Source organism: Alnus glutinosa, chromosome 4 (genome assembly GCF_958979055.1).
Source record: "Alnus glutinosa chromosome 4, dhAlnGlut1.1, whole genome shotgun sequence".
Taxonomy (NCBI): Eukaryota; Viridiplantae; Streptophyta; class Magnoliopsida; order Fagales; family Betulaceae; genus Alnus; species Alnus glutinosa.
In genome coordinates this window covers 26,795,452-26,820,338 of record NC_084889.1, presented here as the reverse complement: position 1 = coordinate 26,820,338, position 24,887 = coordinate 26,795,452, and the positions used below count along the sequence as shown (strand labels likewise).

The 24,887-nt window shown below is 35.9% G+C and overlaps 2 protein-coding genes across 5 annotated transcripts; both read right to left on the bottom strand.

The window, feature by feature from the left end:
* Positions 1–1,888: 1,888 nt before the first annotated feature.
* LOC133867084 (ras-related protein RABA6b) lies at positions 1,889–6,487 on the bottom strand. Its single transcript, XM_062303765.1, has 2 exons — positions 6,061–6,487; positions 1,889–2,376 (listed from the first exon to the last, which is right to left on the bottom strand). The coding sequence occupies exons 1-2, from the start codon at positions 6,399–6,401 to the stop codon at positions 1,941–1,943; spliced, it is 777 nt and encodes a 258-aa protein (XP_062159749.1). The 5' UTR covers positions 6,402–6,487; the 3' UTR covers positions 1,889–1,940.
* A 13,785-nt stretch (positions 6,488–20,272) lies between these two features.
* LOC133867232 (wall-associated receptor kinase 2-like) lies at positions 20,273–23,947 on the bottom strand. Of its 4 annotated transcripts, none has more exons than XM_062303946.1 (4): positions 23,726–23,947; positions 22,739–23,630; positions 22,437–22,595; positions 20,273–21,617 (listed from the first exon to the last, which is right to left on the bottom strand). In XM_062303946.1, the coding sequence occupies exons 2-4, from the start codon at positions 23,568–23,570 to the stop codon at positions 20,401–20,403; spliced, it is 2,208 nt and encodes a 735-aa protein (XP_062159930.1). In that variant the 5' UTR covers positions 23,571–23,630; positions 23,726–23,947; the 3' UTR covers positions 20,273–20,400. The 4 variants fall into 4 exon arrangements, with proteins under 4 accessions (XP_062159930.1, XP_062159931.1, XP_062159932.1 ...); XM_062303947.1 differs by having other exon boundaries at positions 22,739–23,606; XM_062303948.1 differs by having other exon boundaries at positions 22,739–23,597.
* Positions 23,948–24,887: the final 940 nt, after the last annotated feature.

Sequence of the window (24,887 nt, the reverse complement as noted above, 5' to 3'; positions counted from 1 at the left end):
ATTTCTGCAGGATGGTGCATAAAACAGGTAGATGTGAGTAATGCTTTCCTTCATGGAAAATCAAGGCCATTTGCAGGAGATAGTCTACATGACTCAACCTCTTGGCTTTGTCCATCCTATTTATCTCGATACAGTGTGTCTTCTCAAGAAAGCCTTGTATGGTCTTAAACAAGCCCCACGAGCTTGGTATTAGAAGTTGAGTTCTCGTCTTTTGGAGTTGGGGTTTTAGGGATTGAAATTTGATCGCTCTCTTTTCATATTCAAATCTGCTTCAGTTACTATCTTGGCATTGGTGCACGTGGATGACATTATATTTACTGGGTCACATTCAGATGCTATTACAAAACTTATTCAGACTTTATCACGTGATTTTCCAGTGGAGGATTTAGGTGATCTACATTTCTTTCTTGGCATCTATGTTGCTTGTGTACCTCCTAGGCTTCATTTATCCCAATCAAGATATATCTCTAACATCTTGGCTCGCACAAAGATGTCCAATGCCAAGCCAATCACTTCCCCTATAGCAGCCAACATGTCCCTTAGTAAATTTTCAAGTTCTCCATACAGTGATGTTACTCTTTATCGTAGCACAGTGGGTGCGTTACAATATTTTTCACTCACACGCCTTGACATGCCCCACGAGATATCCATTGGTCTGTTGTTAAAATGATCTTGAGATATTTAAAATCCACAAATGATCATGGGTTATTAATCAAGAAGTGTTCCTCCACTCAATTATTTTCCTATTTTGATGTGGATTGGGTTGGGTGTCCTGATGATCACAAATTCACATCTGGTTATTGTGTTTTCCTTGGTTCAAACCTTATGTCATGAAGTTCTAAGAAGCAACCTACGGTCTCTAGATCCTCCACTGAAGCTGAGTACAAGGCTATTGCCAATGGAGCTTCTGAATTACTATGGCTTTAGGTTTTGTTTCAGGAACTTGGTGTGTTTCTCTCATTTCACCAATTTTATTTTGTGATAATATTGGCGCTACATATCTCTCATTTGATCCTGCATTTCATGCACGTATTAAGCACATCGAGATTGATTACCACTTTGTTCGTGATCGTGTGGCATCCAAGACTCTTATGGTGAAATATTTATCTAATAAAGATCAAATTGTTGATATATTCACCAAACCATTGGTTTCTTATCGATTTCAACAATTGAAATCCAATCTTAACGTATGGTCTCCAATGTTGAGATTGGAGGGGCGTATTGAGACATCTGAAGATGAAGTCCAATAGTTTCTTATTTTTTTAATTCTATAGCGATTACTCTATAACGTGAGAGAGTAAAGTGAAAGGGTTGTGGGTTAGCATTTACTTTGTAATGTGAAAGAGTGAGATGAAAAGTTTGTGTGCTATATAATGATTAGTCTATAGTATTTATGTTTTTGTATTGATTTGTTGCTTTGTAAATCTTCTATAAATACGAAGAGACAACCATTGTTCAAGTGTGCAATTTACTTATGAAGGACCAAAAAATATTTTATAACAAAATACTGTAAAAAAATTATCTGATCAATTTGCGAATAGAAGAATTTTGAATTTTAACTTATTAAGAAATGTACAATTTATATATATATATATATTTTTTCTCTTAAGAAATGTTAGATTTCTTTGTAGGGATAATTCTATCAAAATTAAAATAAAATAAAATAAAAGGTTGGGACTTACTGATCATCCATTAGTTCAAAAGGGTCAAACTCAATCAATTTCATGTATTGACAATCTTCCCCCACAAATAAAAAAAAAAAATGTAATAACAATTTTTTAACTTTTTTTTAAAAGATTTCTCTCACCATCTACATTCTATATCGAAAAACAAAAAAACAACAAAAACAAAAGAAAGAAAAGGCATGTATGTAAGAACACATGAGAGATGAAAAAAAGAAAAGAAAAGAACATCTCCAAATCTTGTAATTAGCTCTAGCTCTACCTTGAGCAACAACTTGATTGTTTAGTAGCCGTTACTTCATGATCAATACAGACTATTTTTTCTCCACTGCCAAGACTTATGGAGGTTCCATTTGTTTTAGCTTCTAAACTTTTTTGGCTTGTGATTTCGTGGATTTTAGTAATCATATGCAGAAATGCTTCCTCCACATTCAGATTCTGTAATGCAGATGTTTCCATGAAGCATAAACCTTCTCCCTCGGCAAGTTCTTTTCCTTCTTCCTCGCCCACTTCTCTGGAGTGACCCAAATCAGATTTGTTACCCACAAGAACAACCACCATGTCTGAACTACCGAACTGTCGGAGCTCCCGCAACCATTTCTTCACATTCTCGTACGTTGCTCGCCTCGTTATGTCATAGACTAGCAACCCTCCTAATGCTCCACGGTAATATGAGCTGGTAATGGCTCTAAACCTACAACATGCAAGTTACATGCATATATATTCATGTCGATGATTAATTAATGGAACCAAAAATGTAAACATTTAATTTATTTAAGAGATGGATCCCTTAAAATATGTTGCTTGAATTACGCGCAGTTTGGTTAATCTACAAAAAGGGGGCAGACTGCGGAGCTCACCTGCATCTAGAAACTCGGAACTGATTAAGGTAAGTATGCCCTGCACCTGACCTATTTGTTAAGGCTGCTTGAATTGCGTGCAATTCGGCCAGAGAATTTTAAAGGATCATGAGTTTCATTTAAGAGTTCCAAAAGCATTTCTAAAGAATATGTAATCAAATTCTATTGTATGGAAAGACTAAAAAAGTTTATTTTCCTCTGATGATGATCATACAAGGAACTTCATAATGATATTTTAAATATTTTTGTTAATAAATTTTAGAGTAATGCTATATACTACACAATTATCCCATCTTATTCAACTGGGTTGATGTAACACTGTCACATCATCCTAATTGAAAAAGAATGTATTAGGGGTATACATGTGGGGGAATATTAATTACTCGAATCTGCTATCCGTAACTATCCGCTATTTGCACATGCAGATGTAGATATGGTTAGCAAAAATTACTATTTACATATGCAGATGCAGTTAATATCCATATCTACCCACCCTTTATATATATAATTGTGCAGTAGGTGATGTAGATAATTTGGTTAGGTGTGTTGTTTTCTCGTGTAACACTTGGGCGAAAAGATAAAATTAATGTGAAATCAATATATTTTCAAAACATTAGGGCCTAAAATTTTTTAAAAAAAGCCTAAAACACTAAAAACTGACTCAATGTATTTTCAAAATCATTTAAAATAGGCTATACAGACCCAAAAAACTAAAATATGATCAAAAGGCTCATTACCTAATATGCAGATAGTGGATAATAATCACATTTAATAACCTCAATAACCGCATGAGTGTGGTTAGTAAAAAAATATGAGGATGCGAATATCTAAAAGTGAAATACACATTTTGCGGATATTACAAAGGACAAAAATTAGCTACAAACTGGTTTGTAAGTAATTCTTACAAACCAGTCTAATAAAGTACATTTGTCCATTAACATGTAGAAGCACATATTTTTTTAATAGCATCATTAGCATGTGCTTCTTACATATATACTTCAAGAATATATGTCACTTTATTAGACATGTTTATAAGAATTAGTTACAAACCAATTTATAGTTAATTTTTATCTGATTACAAATAACTATACCCGCATCTGCATCCACATCCACGTATAAACCCTTAGAATATACCATATAGCATTTCTCTACAATTTTTTTTTTCTTATTCTTTATAATCATCAAACGATACCAAACAAGCTAGTATACGTATTTCTCCCCCAATCAAATTTCCCCCATGCATTGCAAGAGGCTCAACTTTGGAGTATCAATTCCTTTTTCAAAGGTTTTTTTTTTAAAAAAAAATTACAAATATTTCAGATAAAATCATAGTTTATAGAAGGAGAGAAGGAAGGAGGAGTACGAAGAGATGAAATAGGGGCAACATGTCATAATTGTACCTTACAATATGTCATAGCAAAAAGCCCCAATCTAGGAAGCTTCCTTGCGCGTGGGGCACATAGAGTGCGCGTCTTATCATGATGTCTCTCTCTCTCTCCATTGAAAGAAAGAAAAAAAAAAACAACTAATAATGTCTATATTATTACTCTAAAAAATTAGTAAAGTTACATCCTCCTAAACTATTAAAAAATTATTAATGTTTCAAAATAATAAAAAAAAAAAATACTCTTAATAAAGATATATTATTTTTAAAAAAAAAAGAAAAAAAAAAAAAAAGAAAGAAAGAAAAAATAGTGGGTGGTTCATAATTTCGATCCAAAGCTCTCCGGCAAAAATATAACTTTTATTGCTGAGAAAGCCACGACGGCTAGTAATTGCCTTGACCATCTCTCTCTCTTTCTCCCTCAAAAATATCACTTCCATTGCTGAGAAAGTCACGACTGCTAGTAATTGCCTTGGCCATCTCTCTCTCTCTCTCTTCAAGATTGAAGGTTGAAGAAAAAGGTAGGTTTTGTTTCTAAGCAAGTGACCTATAGACAGAGCATGGGATATAATTAACCGTTGACTTTGGCACCCATCTCTTTGAGTAATACTATAAGTAGGACTTATATTACATGTTTATCCCCAAAGTTAATATGTCTTTTATCATAATTGAATTTATGATGGATCACTATTAAATAGTATTACTCTACATCTCTCTCTATCGTGCAAAATTGAGGTTAAAAAAGACGCTAGGTTTGATAAACATTTAAGCGGATGCGTACGTTTGGGATTGTTAAAGAGAATTAGTCGGCCAAAGGGGTGGCCGAGCCACCAACCCCATTTGGCCCCGAGATTTTTCATTTTACTTTAAAGTTTCTATTTTTTTTCCTCTCGAATTTATAGGAATATTTTTGTCTTATTAAAAAAAAATTGAGGTCATTTTTGTCTTTATGTTGGCCTTAGAAGGATATTAACAACTTTTTGATAATTTGGAAAATACACTGTTTAAACTAAAAGTTTTGGAGAATATTATCAATTGGATAATAGATTGATAAGGGCACGTGAACTTCTTCCAACTAAAATATTCCATTCAAAAAACTCAAGACACTTTTAGGGTTTGTTTGGTCTCCTATTATTTTCAACTATTTTTATTTATTTTTAAAATTCATGTTTGACAACTTTTTACACCCAACGAAAATATTTTTAACCCAATTCAAAAAATAAAATAAAATAAAACGAAAAAAAAAAAAGAAAAAGAAAAAGAAAACACCTCAGCCAAATCTATCCTAGTGAGGGCAATGTTTCTCTCTTTTAATCATAGCCATTATTGTTTCTGATGAGACTAGGAAGCCACATGTCAAAGCGTGGCAGATGAGAAACATCTCCAGAATTCCTAAATTGCTGTGAAACGAAAAGAGCATGTTCCTACCCCCAATCACAACAAAAGAGGCCGGAAAAAGCAGGCACGAGTCAAACAAAGCTCACAGGGTGGTTCAACTTTTCAAGAACTCCATTATGAATGAATTGTACACCGTCGGATATGACTTAAGGATAAATTTCTTTCGGTTTCTGGGTCCCATCTCGGTGGGATCACACCTTTTCTTTCTCTACTTGATCGTGATTACAACCCTCTAACTCCATTAAATCACGGATGAGCAGTCCACAATCTCTAAAAGATCACATAATCAAACTCAGGAAATCAAAATCTTCTCAATAACGCTACTCTTCACGCTTATTTTTATTGGTTAGCATATATAATATGTTTTATTGGTTAATGTACGTAATATATTTTAAATGATTGACATAAAAAATTATTTAAAACACATTAAGATAATGAATAACGAGTTTAGGGTTGAAGCCACTTAATTGGGTAACGTAGCCATGGAAGCAATTAACTTAGTATATATCGGCAATGTAGAACTCTTAACATATAACTAGAAAAAAAGAAAAATTAAAGAAAGGAGTGAATAAAAACCTTTCATATGCTTAATCACAACTCCTTTGGGTTTCTTTTTGGAAAAATTTAGCATGAATTCCAAAAGATAGATGGATGGAGATATAATACATAGAAAATCAGAACACAAGTAAAGAGTATGGATTGCAGATATAATTAAGAAGAAGAAGAAGATGCATACCTTTCTTGGCCGGCAGTGTCCCATATCTGAGCCTTGATGAGCTTGTCAGCAACCTTTATATTCCGGTAAGCGAATTCAACCCCTATGGTGGGCTTTGAATCTAAGCGAAATTCACCCTTTGCAAATCTGGAGAGAAGGTTTGATTTCCCGACACCGGAGTCTCCAATAAGAACAGCCTTGAACAGGTAATCACACTCTTCATCGAATGAATCAGCCATGTCCGGCCTGATCAATCTATCCCAAGAAAGATTGAAAAAGGAGAGAAAAAAAAAAGGGGGAAAAATTTGCAGTGGGAAAAATACCAGAAAAGGAGAGAGTATTGAGGCATGGTGGTAAGTCATGGTCTGATTATATTTATATAAATTTAAAATCAAGTAATTTGGCAGTTCCTGTGGCAATGTTTTTGGAGGGTATCGAGTGTTTACTGTGAAAACATTGATAAAGACATGATGGCTGTTTCTTTGACGTTGTCGAGATTAGGTGTCATTTTGACAAACTAGGACATAAAACCAGTTAATTGTATGCTAATATGTACGTGGCATATTTTGATTGGGCATTCCTAACATGATTCTAACGATGGGTTACCTTATCTAGAAACAATTGTTTATAACATACATCTCATTGGTTGCTTAAAAGTACAGCATTAGTGATCATAGTTAATCATTCCAAATTCTCTAATCTTAGAAAATAAATGTTTAAATGTAACCGTATGTTGGTTGTTAGATTCCGTTTGTCTTGTGATGAGCCTCATTGTACATATGTTATATATGTTCACGGGCGGAACTAGATTTTTTGTTTGGGGATTCGAATTTATCTTGGCTACTTCTGCAGAATTTATCTTGGCTATTTAAAATTTATTAATATTTACCACTCCCGACCTTTTCTGGGGGTGGCGCACGGCTAGGGATGTAATCGAGCCGAACTAAGCCGAGCTTTAAGATTTCAAGACTGGTTCGTTTATGAGTCAAGCTCGAATTTGAGCTGAACCTTGAAATGTGTGTTCAAGCTCGACTCGTTTAAAACTCGAGCGAGTTCGAGCTCGTTGAGAATGTCATTCGAGCCGAGCCGGGTTACTCGACAAGTCCGGCTCAACGAAAGCTTGAGTTAAGCTATTAATTTTTTTTCAATGTGTGATTAAAGCGGAGTTTAAGCCTAAGTTTATGAACAACCTCTATACATTTATTAATCACATAAATATATAATATATAACTATATAAGGCATATTATAAAATATAGTACATTACTATAGTCTATAAGTAACAAATTAACAATATGTTATTATATATAACTAGAGAGTATAAACTATGGTATACGTATAATGTGTACAAGTAGTAAGTCTAATATATTCTATATAACTAAGTAACTATAATATAAGTATGATACTATTGTTAACCATGTGTGATGTGATATATTGTGTCTATATATACTAACTATTTAATATAGTTATATTGTTATATACTAACTATTAATAACTTAATATGTTAGTTTAACATATTAAATACTATTATCAAAGTATTATAACCTATATTTACTTCGCTAGTATACTATATGCTTATATATATATATGAATGATCTAACGAGTCAAACTAACGAGCCAGGCGAACAATCCAATTGAGCTTTAAACGAGCTAAGCTGGCAAGTCCCTATCGAGTTTTGTCAAGCGAGTCAGGTATGTATCACTTACTAATTGAGTGGGTTTCTACAGTATCGAGCTCGAGTTCGGATCGGACTAAACCGAGCGGGTTGTCGAACAGACTGGTTTATTTACATCCCTACGCGTGGCCACCCCTAAAGGGGTGGTTGCCGGTTGGGCAGTCATCCCTTAAGTATTTTCATTTTTTTAAAAAAAAAAATTAATTAATTTTTAAGTTTTATTTATTTATATTATTAATATATTTATTTTTTTATTGTAATGGACACATGTCGCGTTTCTATTGGGTATGACATGACAAATTAATGGATTTTGTTAACTTGGTGGACGAAAAATGAGTTCAAGGAGTGATTCATAATTTTAGTTTACCACAAGGACTCTATACTAATTTTTTGTACCATAGGGAGTGATTTGTAATTTAATCCAACTCAAAGGACCAATGGTAATATGAAGAAAAGAGTTTGATTTTTTATTTTTTTTTTAAAGAAAAAATAGTGGATTGCCAAACGAGCTCAACTCCTTTTTCTTGAATTGCTGCACAAAATCTGTTTGCACAGAACTAGGTGAAAGAAAAGCTAAGAGAGCTAGCGCGGCACGAGATTAAATAGTGATAGAGAAAAATAGTTTAACAAAATTGTTGTTTGTCTAGCAAAAGAGGAGTTTGTACCTTTATCATTTTTTTTTTGCTTTCTCTTTTAGGGACGAATCTGTAATGCCCCATATTTAATTAATTAAAGTAATTAACTTATAAAGTTACCGACAGTACTTCCCAAATTAATTAACGTGTAATTAGCTGGGAAAAAACTACCGTATAATGTTAAGAAATTTATCCTATTTCCCAAGACCCATGAGATGCTAAAAATAAGAAGAAAGCAAAAAATAAGCAATTACAAAATATACCAAGATTTAAGTGGTTCCCTCAATGTGAGATACGCCCACGGGCGGAGGCAATCATAAAGAAATTCACTATGAAGATGGAGTGCAAAAATAGTAGAGAGAAAATCACTTAGAATCCAAAACCTCAACACACCCAAATTTCACTATTACACAATAGAGATTATTCCCCAAAGAAGAATACAAAAGACAAAAATACAAACTCTTCTTTTGCTAGACTCCAATTAAAGGGAAACAAAAAAAGCAATGAGCTTCTGTTCTTAATTTGATAGATGACAGCTGGTCTCTCTATTTTCCTTTCTCACTATAACACCATTTTCTTTTTCTCTTTTTTGGCTCTCTCCAAAACCAAGAAGAAAAACCATGTGAATTGCACTGCAAGCCCTCTATTTTTATCTCTTGCTTTGAATATCAAAACCAAGAAGAACTGGAGCCTCTCTTATGCTCTGCTACGTCTTGCACACTCTAATGTAAGGGGGTAATTCCGGACCGGTTATAATCGGCCGAGAAATGGTAATCGAGCACCAATCAGCTCTGGGTAAACGGAAAACTGAGGAACCAGTTTGGTACCCGGTTATTTATAACCGGGTAACCGAGCACTCGGAGCTGGAGCCGGTTATTCATTTCTTAGAAACCCAGTTATAACCGGCTTCGGATATATATTAAAAAAATATAAAATATACAAACTCACTTTTAGTCTTTTCTTTTCAATTTTCACTCATTTTTCTTTTAGTTTCTAGACTCTTCTTCAGCTCTTCCTTCGTCGAATCAGCGCCATCTTCACTTCAGGCTTCTTGAGCTCCTCATCAGTCATCAAAGTTCCTTCAGGCTTCAACGCCGATCTTCGACTTCATCTCTAATCTCTTCAGTCTTCACTGGTTTCGCTATTTATCTGTAATAATCTCTCTGTCGGTCTCTTAGGACAAGAAGAAGAAGAAGAATCAGAGAAATTAGGGTTTCGAAGGGATATGACATTGGCTGGGCTCATCAGATCAAGCTTGCCTCTCCTCACCAAAGCTCTCCGCTCTAATCCCCTCTTTGCCCACAGATCCACACTTATTCTCACCAACTATGAGGTAATAATCCAAAACCCTTAATGGTATTGTTTTATTCTATGTCTGATCTGCTTCGTTTTGACTCAATTGGATTTGGTTGACTTGGTTATGCCTCTGTTTGGTTGCCAAGAAATCAGAGGAAAATTTAGAAGTAATTAGAGAAATTAGAGAAATGAAGGGTCTGATTGTTTCTTGTTTTTTGGGATATTTGAATAGTGATTGTTTCGAAGGAAAATTTGGGGTTAGATTGTTTGAGAGGAACATTTGGTTAGATTAGCTCTCGGTTTAGTAGATTTACCCTCTGTCTGATTTCCAAGAAACTGAGAAAGTAAAGAACAACACTAGTACCCAATCCGAATAACCGGGGTCCCTGGTTCTAGAGCCGTTAGAATTTTTTTTAATAACTGGGAACTGGCTCCGGTTTTACACCCCTACTCTAATGCTCTCATTTTTCCACCAAAAAAAAGAAAAAGAAAAAGGACTAAGTGCGTTTTATAAGCACATAAAGTGAGTTAACAAAAAATCCAAACATAATTGGGTTAACCTATTCTCCAAATATGAGTCAAACAAGGAAAAAGGTCCCCAAAACCCACAAGGAATGAAAAAGAGTGGGGCCCACTCATGATGGGTGGAAGTCATATGTAACTCCAACAATTTCCACCTTGACTTGAAACCCATCAAGTTTGATAAATACGAATCTTTTTTAGATGTCTCCACCTCAGCCCCTAAGGGTAATTACAATCCACAAGTGCCACTCATGTCCAAGCATCTCTTGAACTTAAGAATAGGACTTGATTTAGACATACCACCATGCTTCCCTACCAATCCTCTCGGCCATATAGATTTTCTGATGACTCTTTCTTCATGTAGACCAATCTGTACCCTTTAGCCTTCTTTCCCTTGAGCAATTCTACTGATTCCCAAGCTTTACTTTTCTATAATGAGTCCACCTCTTTCGACATACCATCCTAAATAGACAATGGATCTCCACTACCAATTATCAGAGCAAAGGAAACCATATCCATAAAGCCATACCTCTTTGGTGCTTTTTGATCATGTTTCTCTCTACTTCTTGCTAAATAATAAGGCTATTCTTGGTGCTGTGAGTCTCTTGAAAATTCTTCGTCATCACATTCATCCGTGAGTGAACGCTGTTCATCAAGCTCCACCTCCATGATTTGTTATCCTTTCTGGCCGTCAGTTAATGCTCCATCCTCACCCTTTCTTAGCGTATAGGACTCATCAAACACCATTTCTCTGCTAACAGTATTTTTCTTTGAGACTCGATCCCATAGCCTATAGCCTTTAACACCAGATTCCAAATCAAGACAAATACACTTTCTTGACTTTGACTCTAACTTCGACCACTCTCCACTTTGCACATGAACATATATAGGACAGCCAAATATTCTCAACACAAAATAATCAACTAGTTTACCTGACCACACTTCCTCTGGAACCTTGAAGTCAATTGCCATGGATGGAGATCGATTAGTGATGAAGCATGCATAATTAACTGCCCCAACCTAGAAACTCTTTGGCAATCATGCATTCAACCTCATGCATCTCGCCTTTTTCAACAATGGCATGTTCATCCTTTCAGCAACCCCGTTCTGCTGTGGAGTCCCTTTAACCGTGAACTGACGAGTTCCCTAATATTACCCTCATTTATAATGTGATTGTCAAGAATTTGTAGTAGGCAATCCTCTTTCATTGTAGGAACAAATGTCATAGAAAGATTTCTATCACTTCTTGTCCCATTGGGAAAAAAAGAAAAAAGAAAAAAACTACCTTCTTACTTGTTAACAGCTCAACCAAAACAACACTAAAGTTGTAGACATCAATTTTTTCTGTTAGTTGGCCAGTATGGAAATATTTTGGGTCCAAGTACCCTAAATTTTGTAACGCTCCAGTGAAATTAACTAACCAATAGTTAATTTCATGGTTCGCCTCCCAGTCCTATTCCCTACGGAATAAGATTCGGGAATATCACACTCTCTGAAGAGATCCTACAACGAAAGACTTTTCACTTACATACATTAATAGCTTACTAATTTCAAAATCACAATAACGTAAACATCCAAAGCAACTAAAACATCATAATATAGATAAACCTCCAAATGTTACGGTCAAAGACCAGTTTCCAACAAAACATGAATATTACAAGTCTAAACAGTAACAAAATAACATAAAGTTCAGGGCCTAATCTTCATAAGGTAAAGCAGATGAGGGACCTCCAACATGTCATGATGAGTATCTCCATTTTCATCTCACGTGCCCTTCAACCAAAAGAACCATCCTCCTCACAGGGTCCGTCATTTACTAAAATGTCTACAAAACAACCATGTTTTATAGGTAAAAAAGATACAAGCGTAAATCCACAACTTAGTGAGAAACAATATGCATGATGTATATATTATCATATGATGAAATCAAATGTTAAAGATATAAATCAAATGCAGTAGTGTAAAATTATAGTTTTCCCATTTGACAAATTAATCGTGGATGCGATATGGATATAACATATCCTATAATAAGAGGATCATGTCATAGTTCAACTCCATATCGCATACTCATGATATTAACTCCTTTTCGGCAGGGTTAGCACTGTCCAAAGGCACCAATAATAACAATAATATTGGTACTCCCGATATTGTATGCATACCATCATAAACTAGCAGCCCGACCAAGTCCGACTTCGGGTGGCATACGCTACTAGCAAAGTCATAATCGTGACACCATCTGTACATGGTGCGCCAGTCACAAAACAACCATTGGATCCAAGGACCAATATAAAAGTAAATCTCTTTGACCATAGGGTTAACCTGTATAATAGTAAGCTTATAGCTGTTATCCTGCACAATCGGTGTACCATTTAATATTTTCACATTACTGGTCGGGCCACCCCGTCAAGGGGTGGCAGGGTGGTTCAACTAGCTCTCAATTTATTTATTTTTTACTTTCATTTTGTTACATTTTTTGAAAAAAAAATTATATCTTTTAGGGATATAGTTGATATGACTATATCCATAGATTATTATTAAAATTGAGTGACATTTTTAAAAGCGAATCAAATGGCAAGGTAGTTATCTGCAATTTCTTGTTAAAAAATACAAAACGTTGGATAATGTGTTTTACGAGGTGTTTTTGGTTTTTAATTTGAAAAAGTGTTCTGATGTTACATAAATGTGAAAATAGCTAATTTTGAGTATTTTGTATTTTAGGCTATTTATTAATATTTTAGTTTTGACAATAAAAAAAAAATTAACAAAGAAAGCCACGATTATATAAGATAATGATGTTGAACTACGTTTTGATTCAACTTTCGTTTGTCGCAAGAGCTTGAAATTTCGCACTCATTAATATCTAAAAAATAGTGCAGCCCATGATCCCGACACGCAATATAGCAACGAAAACTTGTTAGTAGAATTAACGGCTCGATATTTGCTACCTTATTAAGTCTAACTCTATTTAAAAATATATATTATACAATTGATAGGCTTTATAATTACCTTGTATAGTCCGATGTAATGGCTAATTTTCAGCCTTGTAATGTGCAACAATCTTTATATAAAGAAATTAACTCTCACGAGGAGAGGTATTCAGACCAAAACCTTCCTTGACATGGAATCAGAGCTCTAAATTATTTTCATAGTATTCTCTCAGCTTGGCTGAATTTTTGGTCCCTTGGTTTATTCAAAAAATATTTGTGGCTAGTGACAGAGAGTAGGTTTTGAATTTTTTGGGTAGTGGCAAAAGGTGTCAGACAGTTCTGTGAAGTTCTCGACCGCCTCTTTTGGTTTCTTGGGTAGCGGTAATCTCTTGGTTTCTTGGAGGTTCTGTTTCTGGTGCGGTGCGGTGTTTCTCGGAGGTTCTGTTTCATTGGTTTCTGGTGCGGTTGTTTCTTGGTTTCTCGGAGGTTCTGTTTCTAGTGCAATGCGGTGTTTCTCGGAGGTTCTGGATATTCTTCGGTGGTGGGTGATTCTCTGGTTTAGAATTCTTGGCCGTCTCTGGTTTGGTGGGTGTCGGCAGGTCCTGTATAGCCTTGGTTCTTAGAGAATTTTCAATGCATCAGGTTTTATTTTTCCTGATTGTATTTTTGGTGCTGGGATAATTTTTTTGGTATTGTTGAATGTTGGATATTTGGTCTTGCGGTGGTTGCTGCTTGGTTTTATTCGCTATTGGATACTTTTTTTTGTTGCACCTATTGTGACTTGGGCTATCATACTTTTGGTATTGTTGAATATTTCTCTGCACCTATCGCATTTTGGTTTGGGTTGTTGATTTTCTAGTGTTGTTGGGAAGTCTTGTTCGCACATCTTGTACCTGTGGTGATTTTTCTATTCTATCAATTTTTTTGGTGGTTATTATGTTGGGAGAAAAATTCTATTGTTCACCTTACTGGAAAGAATTATGCTAGTTGGGAATTCCAGTTCCGGATGTTTGTGAAAGGGAAGGAGTTATGGGGTCATTTGGATGGGTCTTCTACGGCTCCCATTGATCCCAAGGAACTTAGTTCATGGGAAGGAGAGGTTGTCAAAATTACTTCCTGACTACTTAGATCTGTTGAACCTCATATGGTCAACAATCTTCGTGGTGGGTTCACTACTGCTAAGGTGATGTGGGATTACCTTCGGTGAATTTATTATCAAGATAATTCTGCACAAAAGTTTCAATCGGAGTTAGACATCAGAAACTATCGCTAGGGGAATCTCTCTATTGAGCAATTTTATTCTGGTTTTATTAATTTATGGAATGATTATTCTAGGTTGGTGCATTCTTAAGTTCCCAAACAAGCTTTAGCAGCACTACAAAAGGTTCACTCTGAGAGCCAATGGGATCAATTCTTGATGAAGCTCCAACCTGAGTTTGAAAGTGCACGAGCTGGGTTAATCAATCGCCAACCTGTCCCATTGTTGGAGGTTTGCTTGGGTGAACTCTTGCGTGAAGAACAGGGTCTCGCCTCACAGCTTGGCCTTGCTCAGATGCTGGTGGTTTTGCAATGGTTAATATGGCCTACGTTGCTCACGGAAAAGGACGATCCAGATCTCTGTCACAATGTTATAGTTGCAAGGAAATTGGGCACATTGCATAACATTGCAGCAAGAAATTTTGCAATTATTCCAAGAATGAGGGTCATATCATTAAGGATTGCCGTGTTCGCCCTCAAAATCGATCTGCTTCTGCTTAACATACTGCTGTTCAACCCACTTTTGTGCCTACATCTTCCGCACAGCCCCCTGTTCCAAGTTCTTCTTCCAACATTACTCCCGAGCAGGTTCAACAAATAATTATTTTCGCCCTTTCTTCTCTTGGTCTTTCCAAGGTAAGAAACGTCTTCTTACTTCTTCTTGATTAATTGACCCTACGGCTTGCAATCACATGACTGGCAGTCCGGCAGCTTTACATGATGTTCGTAAGTATGATGGTAAGCAGCATATTCAGATCGCCGACGGTAGTACTCTTCCTATTACAGTGGTTGGAAATCTGGGGTCTTCCTTTACTAATGTTTTTGTGTCTCTTGATTTATCTACTAATCTCATTTCGGTTGGCACAATTAGTAGAAGGAAATTGTTCTCTTCATTTTGATCGTTCTGGTTGTTGCGTGCAGGATCAAGCATCGGGACAGGAGATAGCGAAATGGCCTAAAGTGGGATGTCTTTTTCCTCTTCACTCATTTTTCCTTCCTCATTCAATTTCTATTGGTTGTTTTGCTATTGCTAATAATAATAGCTAAGTTTGGCATAAGAAATTGGGTCATCCCAATTCTGTAATTCTTACACATCTTATGAAGCATGGTTATTTGAATAATACAAATGAGTTTTCTTCATTGTCATTTGATTGTGCTCCTTGTAAACTTGGCAAAAGCAAATCTTTACCTTTTCCTTTGTAGGGTAATCGTGCTTCTACATGTTTTGAAATTATTTATTCTGGTGTTTGGGGTATGAGTCCTGTTATTTCTCATGCTTAATACAAGTATTGTGACATTTATTAATGATTACAATCATTTCATGTGGGTCTATTTTCTTCGTTCGATAGTTGATGTGTTCTCAACCTTCCAAACTTTTGTTGCCTATGTAGAAACCCAATTTTCTACCAACAGGAGGGTATTCTCTTTCAGCGTTCGTGTCCTTACATCCCTCAACAGAATGGTGTTGCTGAGCGTAAGAATCGTCATCTTTTAGATGTTGTTCGTACCTTGATGCTTGAATCTTTTGTTCCTTCTAGATTTTGGGTAAAAGCCTTATCTACGGTTGTATATTTGATTAATCATCTGCTTTCTCCTACTTTGCATCTTGATTCTCTATATTCTCGTTTGTTTGGTGTTCCACTTGATTATAATTCTCTGCATGTTTTTGGTTGCGTTTGTTTTGTACACTTACCTCCCATTGAACGTCACAAGCTTGCTGCTCAATCTGTTCAGTGTGCTTTTCTTGGCTATAGTAACTCTCATAAAGGGTTTGTGTGTTATAATGCGGATGCTAACAAGCTTCGTATTTCTCGCAATGTGATTTTTTTAAAAAAATCAATATTTCTTTCTGTCTCATCCTAATCCAGTGTCTTCCTCTATTTCGCTTCCTCCTTTTGATGACATGTCTAGTATTCCTTCTCGTTTTAAGCCAGGTATTGTGTATCAGCAATGTCGCCCACTGCCTCTTCCTTCCTCTAAACCGCCACATGATCCTGTCTTGCATGCGCCCTGCAAGTCTACTAGGGTTTCCCAGCCCCCGGATTGGTATGGTTTTTCTTTTTCTGCTCTTCAGGCTACTCTTGATAATACTTCTGTGCCTAGTTCTTATTCTCAGGCTTCTACTCAAGAGTGTTGGCGCCAAGCTATGCATGAGGAACTTCAGGCTCTTCAGGACAATCATACTTGGGACATCATTTCTTGTCCTACTGGAGTTAAGCTTATTGGGTGCAAATGGGTCTACACCATTAAGCTATGTGTTGATGGCTCTATTAAAAGACTTAAAGCTAGTATGGTGGCAGGAGTATTGGCTTGATTATGAGGAAACATTCGCTTCTGTGACCAAAATGACTATTGTCCGCATTGTTATGGCCATTGCTATTTCAAAAGGATGGTCGCTTTGTCAGATGGATGTAAAGAATGCATTTTTACATGGTGACCTAAAGGAAGAAATTTTTATGTCTCCTTCCTCTTCTGTTGAGGTTTGTCACTTGAAGTGGTCTCTGTACGGTTTGAAGCAGGCACCACGGGCATGGTTTGAGAAGTTTCGTACTACTCTACTGGATTTCACTTTTACTTATAGTTAGTATGACTCCTCACTATTTTTTCGCAAGACTGCCATTGGGATCATTATACTTCTTGTGTATGTTGATGATATTGTGATTACTGAATATGATCTCCAGTTAATTAACCAGCTCCAACAGCGCCTCAAATCTTCCTTTCATATGAAAGATCTTGGTCCCTTGTAATATTTTCTTGGACTTGTGGTTCAACATTGTCCGACTGGCACACTCTTACATCAGCATAAGTATACCCAAGAACTTCTTTCTTTAGCTGGCCTTCAAGATGGTAATTCGGTTCTTACTCCTATGGAGGTCAATTTGAAGCTGCTTAAGGCGGTTGGTGATCCCTTATTTGATCCTTTGATGTATCGGCAGCTGGTGGGCAGTTTGAATTATTTGATCATTACTCGACCTGATATCTCGTTTGCTGTTTAGCAGGTCAATCAATTTATGCAGGCTCCATGCCAGACACATTTGGCCACTGTTTGTCGTCTTCTTTGATACCTCGAAAGGACATCTGGTCGTGGCTAGTTCTTTCCTTCAGGGAATTCTTTATAGTTGGAGGGTTTTAGTGATGCCAACTGGGTTGGTTGTGCGGATACTCATCGTTTTGTTACGGGTTGGTGTATGTTCTTTGGTGATGCCCTCATTTCTTGGAAGAGTAAGAAGTAGGCTCGTGTCTTGAACTCATTCACCGGGTCTGAATATCAAGCTATGTCGTCTGCCTGTTCTGAAATTGTATGGCTTCGCGGGTTCTTAAGCAAACTTAGTGTTCCGCAGCTTACTCCTACTCCCTTTCATGCTGATAATACCAGTGCTATTCAGATTGCTGCCAATCCTGTTTTTCATGAGCGCACCAAACATATTGAAGTGGCATGGCTAAAAAAATGACAATTATGGACGGTTTTTTTCTAGACGGTTTCTAAAACCATTTAGAATTAAAATTTTACAGACGATTTTTAAACAACCGTCTGTAAATAAATAAATATTGACAGTTTGAGTAAACCGTCCATAAATGTACTGACGATTTGAAAAAAAAAAAACTGTCCGGAAATGTAAATTTTCAGACGGTTTTGATGAAATCGTCTATAAATTTATAAACGGTTTGTTTCGGACGGTTTTTTTCAAACCATCTGGAATTATTGATATTAATGATATTTTTTTAAAAAAAAAAATGGTGACAAAAATCGCATGGATTAAAAAAAGAACAAAACAAAACAAAAAATTATTAATTATGGACGGTTTGAAAAAAAATCGTCCAGAAATGTAAATTTTCAGATGGTTTTATGCAAACCGTCTATAAATTTATAGATGGTTTGGAAAAGACCGTCTGGAAATTTACATTTAAGGACGATTTTTTTCAAACCGTCTGGAAATTCATAAGGTAGTCACACGCGGATTGACACCCTCAGTCGTAGATTGAAACATTATCAACGGCTTAAACGGGTCCAAAGAAAATGACGCGGATTGAGAAGAAAATGAGTAAAATGTGAACCCAGCCCCTCGATCTGAACCCCACATCGTACATTCACCAAGCAAAAAAGGCGTACAACCCCTAGCTCTGAACCCCACATACATCGCAAATGTGAACCCCAGCCCCTCGATCTGAACCCCAGTCGGCTGAACGACAACCCTCATGACGAGGGGATCTCAATGGAACGACGGGATTGGGACAACGGGAGAGAGCGCCGAAGATGGAGTGTTGAATCTGTCAAACCCACGCCGGTGTGCGTGGGTTTTCTGTCACGACATTTTCGGCCAGATCTAGCGAGGTCATCTGGGTTTCCGGCCGGATTCGGCTGAAACCCACTCTCGGCATCTCTCTGGCCAGATACAGAGAGAGATTTGGCCGGAATACCATGTATTCCGGTCAGTTCTCTCTTCCTCTCTCTTTCTCTGTCGCCAGCTGGTGTGTGTTGGTGACAGATCTCTCTTCCTCTCTCCTTCTCTATCACCGACCGGCGTATGAAACATTCAGATCAACCATATTAATTAGTTTTAATATTAAAAAACTAATTAATATAAAAAATAAAATAAACGAAACAGGAAAAATATATATATATATATATATATATTAAGTCTGGACGGTTTTGGGCAAAACCATCCAAAAAATTTCTAGACGGTTTTGGGCAAACCGTCCAAAATTTTTCTGGACGGTTTTGGGCAAACCGCCTAGAACTGTTTCTGGACAGTTTGGACCAAACCGTCTGGAATTACGGATGGTTTTGCCCAAACCGTCCAAAAATTTATTTAGCGACATTATATACTAGACGGTTTTAAACCGTCTGGAATTGATTCCAGACCCTTTTTTTTTGCATTTCTGGATGGTTTTGTCCAGAATTTGCTTTTTTTTTTTTTTTTTTGTAGTGTGGATTGTCATTCCAATCTTGAAGCCTTGGCTCGTCAGGAGATTACTCTTCCACACATTTCCACTAAAAACCAAACCGCTAATGTTTTCACTAAGGCTCTCTCTCGTCATCGCCATCAGGAACTGATATTTGTGTATATGTAGTATAGTCCGATATAATGGCTGATTTTCAGCCTTGTAGTGTGCGACAATCTCTATATAAAGAAATTAAGCAACTCCCACGAAGAGACGTATTCAGACTAAAACCTTCTTTGACAAAACCAACTTGTAATATGCATATACAAACAAAAATTCTTTTGTATAGAATACCCCCAAGCTAAGAAGCTTCCCATGGTATTGCAGGCTTTTAGTTTTGATCAACAATCCATTGGTATTTTCCTTTTTTTTGTTCTTTTTTTTTTCTTTGAGAAGCATGACAGATGAAAAACAACTCCAGCAGCTTCTTATAGTTCAATTATATAGGATATATACATTATATCTATTTTTCTGGATAATATACATATTCTGAGTCAGTCTATATATAGTTCTCATAACTCATTTAATTAGGTTTCTTTTTGGATTTGGCTCAATGAAATTTTTTACCGTGAATTTCCAAAAGGATATATTTTGGGTTACAATGAATTCGCCAACATGATACAATGAAGTCCATATTCAATCTGTTTTTTAACTGCATTAAACCCGACCCTTGAAGATATATTTTGTGAAGAGATTAGAAATATGTTTATGCAGTTAACAGATTGTAATGATAATTTGATGAAAACGTTTTTCCAAGTAATCAAAGTCTCTTAAGAGAGAGAACGAGAGATTGTATGATTTTTAGATAATCAAAGATCAAATCTTAAGTTGGACCATATGATTTCAAAGATCAAATCTTTTACAAAAAAAAAAAAATGCATCCTTTTACTAATGGTCATCTAATCTTAACTAGTATTAAATTATAGTTAATTAATCTAATCTTACAATCCAAGTCATTTCACCACCAGATCATACAAATAAAACCCAAAACATATACGCAAATTTATTATTGATTTTTAAATTTTTTTTACAACATTGTTTAGCTGACTTTCTCAGACAATCATGAGCCATGCATGATGATTGTATGGCATGGAGATGGAAACTTATTATCTGCCACCACCCAGTGATTTCAATGGATGGTTTCTGATGCTATCAAACTCGGCAATTGACTTGGTAGAAGAATAGCCAGCACGATCGATGTCAAAGCTAAAAGAGCGTGCAGATGCAGGGAGAAAGCACTCTGTCTCTTCTGTGTCGAGCTTCTCCTTTCCCATTGGATGCTTTTCCATAATTCTCAAAGCCCCAAGCTCCATCTCCACTTCCTTCATAGAGGGCCTATCCTCCCCTCTTACACTTAAGCACATTTTTACAAGATTAGCCACTTCCTTTAGTTCCCCAATATTACCCTCATTTATAATGTGATTTTCAAGAATTTGTAGTAGGCGATCCTCTTTCACTGTAGAAACAAAGTACATAGCAAGATTTCTATCACGTCCCGTACTATCAAAAAAAACTGCCTTCTTACCTGTCAATAGCTCTGCCACAACAACACCAAAGCTGTAGACGTCACTTTTTTCTGTAAGTTGGCCAGTATGCAGGTACTCCGGGTCCAAGTACCCGAAAGTTCCTTGCACCAAAGTGGTTACTTGTGTTTGATCAAGAGAAATCAGTCTGGAAGCTCCAAAGTCGGCCACTTTTGCTGTGTAGTTATCATCTAAAAGTATATTTGTAGTTTTCACATCTCTGTGAAAAATTGGTATAGAAGTTTCAGAATGTAAGTAAGCAAGGGCTGCTGCAGTTTCTGTTGCTATCTTTAGACGCATTTTCCATGAAAGTGAGGATGAGCGGCTTTTATCATGAATGTGGTCAAAAAGAGTCCCGTTTGTGATGAATTCATAAACTAGCAAGGGCACTTCTGTTTCAAGACAGCAACCTAATAGCTTAACGACATTCCTATGGTTGATTTGGGTAAGCACAAACACCTCGTTTATGAATTGCTTAATCTGGCTATGATCACAAATTCTGGACTTCTTGATTGCAACCACTTTGTTACATGATAATACTCCTTTGTAAACAGTTCCATTGGCTCCTTTGCCGAGGACCCTACTCTCGTCGTAGCTGTTAGTAGCTCGTTTAAGCTCTTCTGCACTAAAAATTTTTGCTGTCTCTACCGTCCAATTGCGATTCGAGAGTTGTTTTTGTAACATTAAGCCACCATTTTGTTGGAATAATTTCTTCTTAAGCTTGATGAGCTTTCTTCTTTTAAGCCCTAAATTTATCCAAGAACCTCCCACAAGCAGGCCTAAGAGGCTTATGGTAATACCTACACAAGTTCAACCAAGCATTTCAACCAAAGTAATTTGTCATTACCGCTGTCTTCGTTATAAATTTACATGGTATAGTACTTAAATAATAATAATAATAATAAAAACAAGTTTCATAAAATACAAAAGTGAAACATGTTTTGAATTGACTTCCTTTTGTTAATTATTCAACCTTTATTAAATCCAACTGCTAGAAGCCAAAAATGTTTAGGACATTCAGAAGAAGGGCAAAAGAATGGGTGTGACTATTAAAGTATTGATTAAATAATTAAATTTATATTTTTTTATTAGTTTAAACTTTTGGGATAAGTAGTAATTTAACAGTAACTACTTTTCTTTTGGAGATAGAGAAACCAAATCCCGTCGTGTACGTACTTGGTAAATTATCAAAATAATAATAATAAAAATAAAAATTTTCTCAAAAAAAATGTTTCAATTTCAATCATCTTTTAAAATTTTCTATTAAATTCTATCAAAATTTTCAAAATATCCCTTTCTTTTTTGGGGAAAAAAAAAAAAAATTTGCTAGGATTTAGGCATTGGTCAAAATTTAACTGAATTTACAAAAATACCAATGCATGAGTCTTTCAAAATTTTTATTAATTTTTTTAAAAAAATAAAAAATAAACACGTAGGTATTTTGAAAATTTTGATAAGATTTAAGGAAAAATTTTAACGGAGTGTTAAAATTGAAAATAATTAAAAGATGGATACTATAAAATACGTGACATTTTTTTAAAATTTGAGTAAATTTTTACAAAATTAATAAAATATTAAGTAAAAATTTTCCAAAATTTTTACAATCCTTATATACTCACCCATTGCAATAAGGCTTTTTTGAGAAGAGCCGACTTTACTACGGCAATCGTCTTCTTTGGACTTCCCCTTGGGACAATCACATTTGAAACGCCCCGGAGTGTTGGTGCATTTTCTTTCATTGCCGCAGACGTTTGGATTTTCTTCGCACTCATTAATATCTGAAACAACCAACTTGTCATATATATATATATATATATATATATATATATATATATATATATATATATAGCTCAGCCAAATGGGAAAAAGAAAGGAAGAAATTAAACAAAATGGGTATATATATATATATATATATCATTACCTTTGCAACCATCAAAGAGGTATGGGTTCCCTTCATAACCTGAGTGGCATTTGCAAAGATAACCAGGACTGTTGGTGGAATCGTAACATTCGCTATTCGCTGCCTTACATGCATAGGTTGTCGAATTTTTCTTAGCATCTCGGCATGTCTCATTCCCAACTGCCCAATCAAGCACCATAGGAACAGTCTGTCTATTCTGTAAGTTTACAAGATCCAAGGAGGAGAAGTTGTATGCTTTTTCTTCTACTACAAAAGCGAAACTACATGGATTGAAGTTGTCTACTGTGGAGGGATAGCTCAAGCTCCCAGCAGTAAAAGCAAAACTAGTCATTCCTTTTGGGATAGAAGTCTGGCAACAGCCAATTCCCTCGCAGGACCCGTTAACAACACTGTCAATACTGTCACAGAGCGACAAGCATCCAACGGAGTATTTCTTCTGTGCCTCTGTAGCGTTAATAAACCCGAAAGTGTCACAACCGACTGCAGTCAGCTTGTTCTTCGTATGTGAGACGGGAAAGTTTAACACTGTGGGCTCGGAAGCCATATCGCTGCTGGAGTTCCCGGGGCAATAACGGTCTATTGAGTTTGAGACTCGCAGCTCACCATCCCATGATATGTTGATGACCTTTATAATATTACCAGGGCTCAGTAACGGGGTTGAGTTGTTACAAGTGATGAGAAAAGATGGATCAAGGTAACAGCCCTCGCTTGTTCCAAATGGGTAGGGGATATCAAGCGATCCACATGTTCTGATGCAGCTTGGATTGGGTTCTGATGCTGCTATTCCTGCTAATATTATGGCCCCAGCCACCAGTTGTTGCAAGAAAGCCATCGCTTGCGGCCTTATGTGTGTGTCCTGCTACTCGATCTTTGTATAATTTAGTCTATTATTCTATTGCAGATATAAAAACTAATAGAAAATCAGAACCCAATTAAATAATATGGATTGCAGATATTAAAACTAGAAAAAGATCGATGCATATATACCTTTCTTGCCCTGCAGTGTCGATCACCAACCTTTATATTCCGGCAAGCAAATTCAACTCCTATATATGGTGGGCTTTGAATCTAAGAGAAAATCTTGAAAGAAGATTGGAGTCTTCAATAAGAACAGCCTTGAACGTACAGGTAATCACACTCTTAATGAAATGAATCAGCCTTGTACGTGTGCTAGAACTCGTTGAAAAATACTAGAAAAGAGAAACTATTGAGGCATGCTTGGTGGTAAGGCATGGTCTATATTTATACTAGTTTCAAATAAAGTAATTTAGCAGTTCCTGTGGCATTGTTCTTTGAGGGTATTGAGAGTGTTTACGTGTGAAAACATTGATAAAGACATCATGGATCGGTGCTTCTTGAGTTTGTCAAGATTGGGTGTCATTAACGAACTAGGAAAGTCCACCTGGAGATAATCCAGTTAGAGGAAAGCTCACTTGTAATACTGCATGTGTTCTTCCAATTGTTTGCAATGACGATCTTGATTTATATTAATTTTTCAAATCAAGGAGTTTAGCAGTTCCTGTGGCCTTGTTTTTTGAAGGTATTGAGTGGTTACATCTGAAACATTAATGCTAAAGACATCGATCATGGCTGTCTCTTGACGTTGTCAAGATTGGGTGTCATTAACGAACTAGGAAAATCCACCTGGAGACAAACCAGTTAAACGAAAGCCCATTTGGCATTTGTTCTTCCAATTGTTTGACTTTTTTATGCTTTTATGGAATATTTTTATTGGCCATTCCTTACACTGATTTTCACTATTGGTTACTTTATCTGGAATCAATTTGTTATAACACAAATCTAATTGGTTTCTTTTTCTTTTCTTTTCTTTTTTTTTTTTCTTTTTTTTTTCTTTTCTTTTTTTTTTTTTTTTTTTTTTTTTTTTTTTTTTTTTTTTTTTTGTATTGAGGAACTGATGTAGTTTGGTGGTAGATGCTTTTTTTTTATGGAATTTGGTGGTCGAGCGTGTTGGCTGGAGCTAGAGTTTTGTAATTCTTTGATTTGTTGCTAATAGAAATTCATTCATATTAAATATGTAAAAAAAAAACAAAAAAAAAAAAACAAAACAAAACAAAACAAAAACTATATAGGTTACCTGCTACCAACAAACTCTTAGAATATATTAAGAGATTTAATTTTGTATTATGGG

Excerpts from the sequence above, each read along its gene's own strand:
- LOC133867084 (XM_062303765.1), bottom strand. The coding sequence starts at position 6,401 with ATGACTTACCACCATGCCTCAATACTCTCTCCTTTTCTGGTATTTTTC. Across the intron at positions 2,377-6,060 it reads GACACTGCCGGCCAAGAAAG|GTTTAGAGCCATTACCAGCT; the intron begins GTATGCATCTTC and ends TGCATGTTGTAG.
- LOC133867232 (XM_062303946.1), bottom strand. The coding sequence starts at position 23,570 with ATGGCTTTCTTGCAACAACTGGTGGCTGGGGCCATAATATTAGCAGGA. Across the intron at positions 22,596-22,738 it reads CCTCTTTGATGGTTGCAAAG|ATATTAATGAGTGCGAAGAA; the intron begins GTAATGATATAT and ends TGGTTGTTTCAG. Across the intron at positions 21,618-22,436 it reads AAAAAGCCTTATTGCAATGG|GTATTACCATAAGCCTCTTA; the intron begins GTGAGTATATAA and ends GAACTTGTGTAG.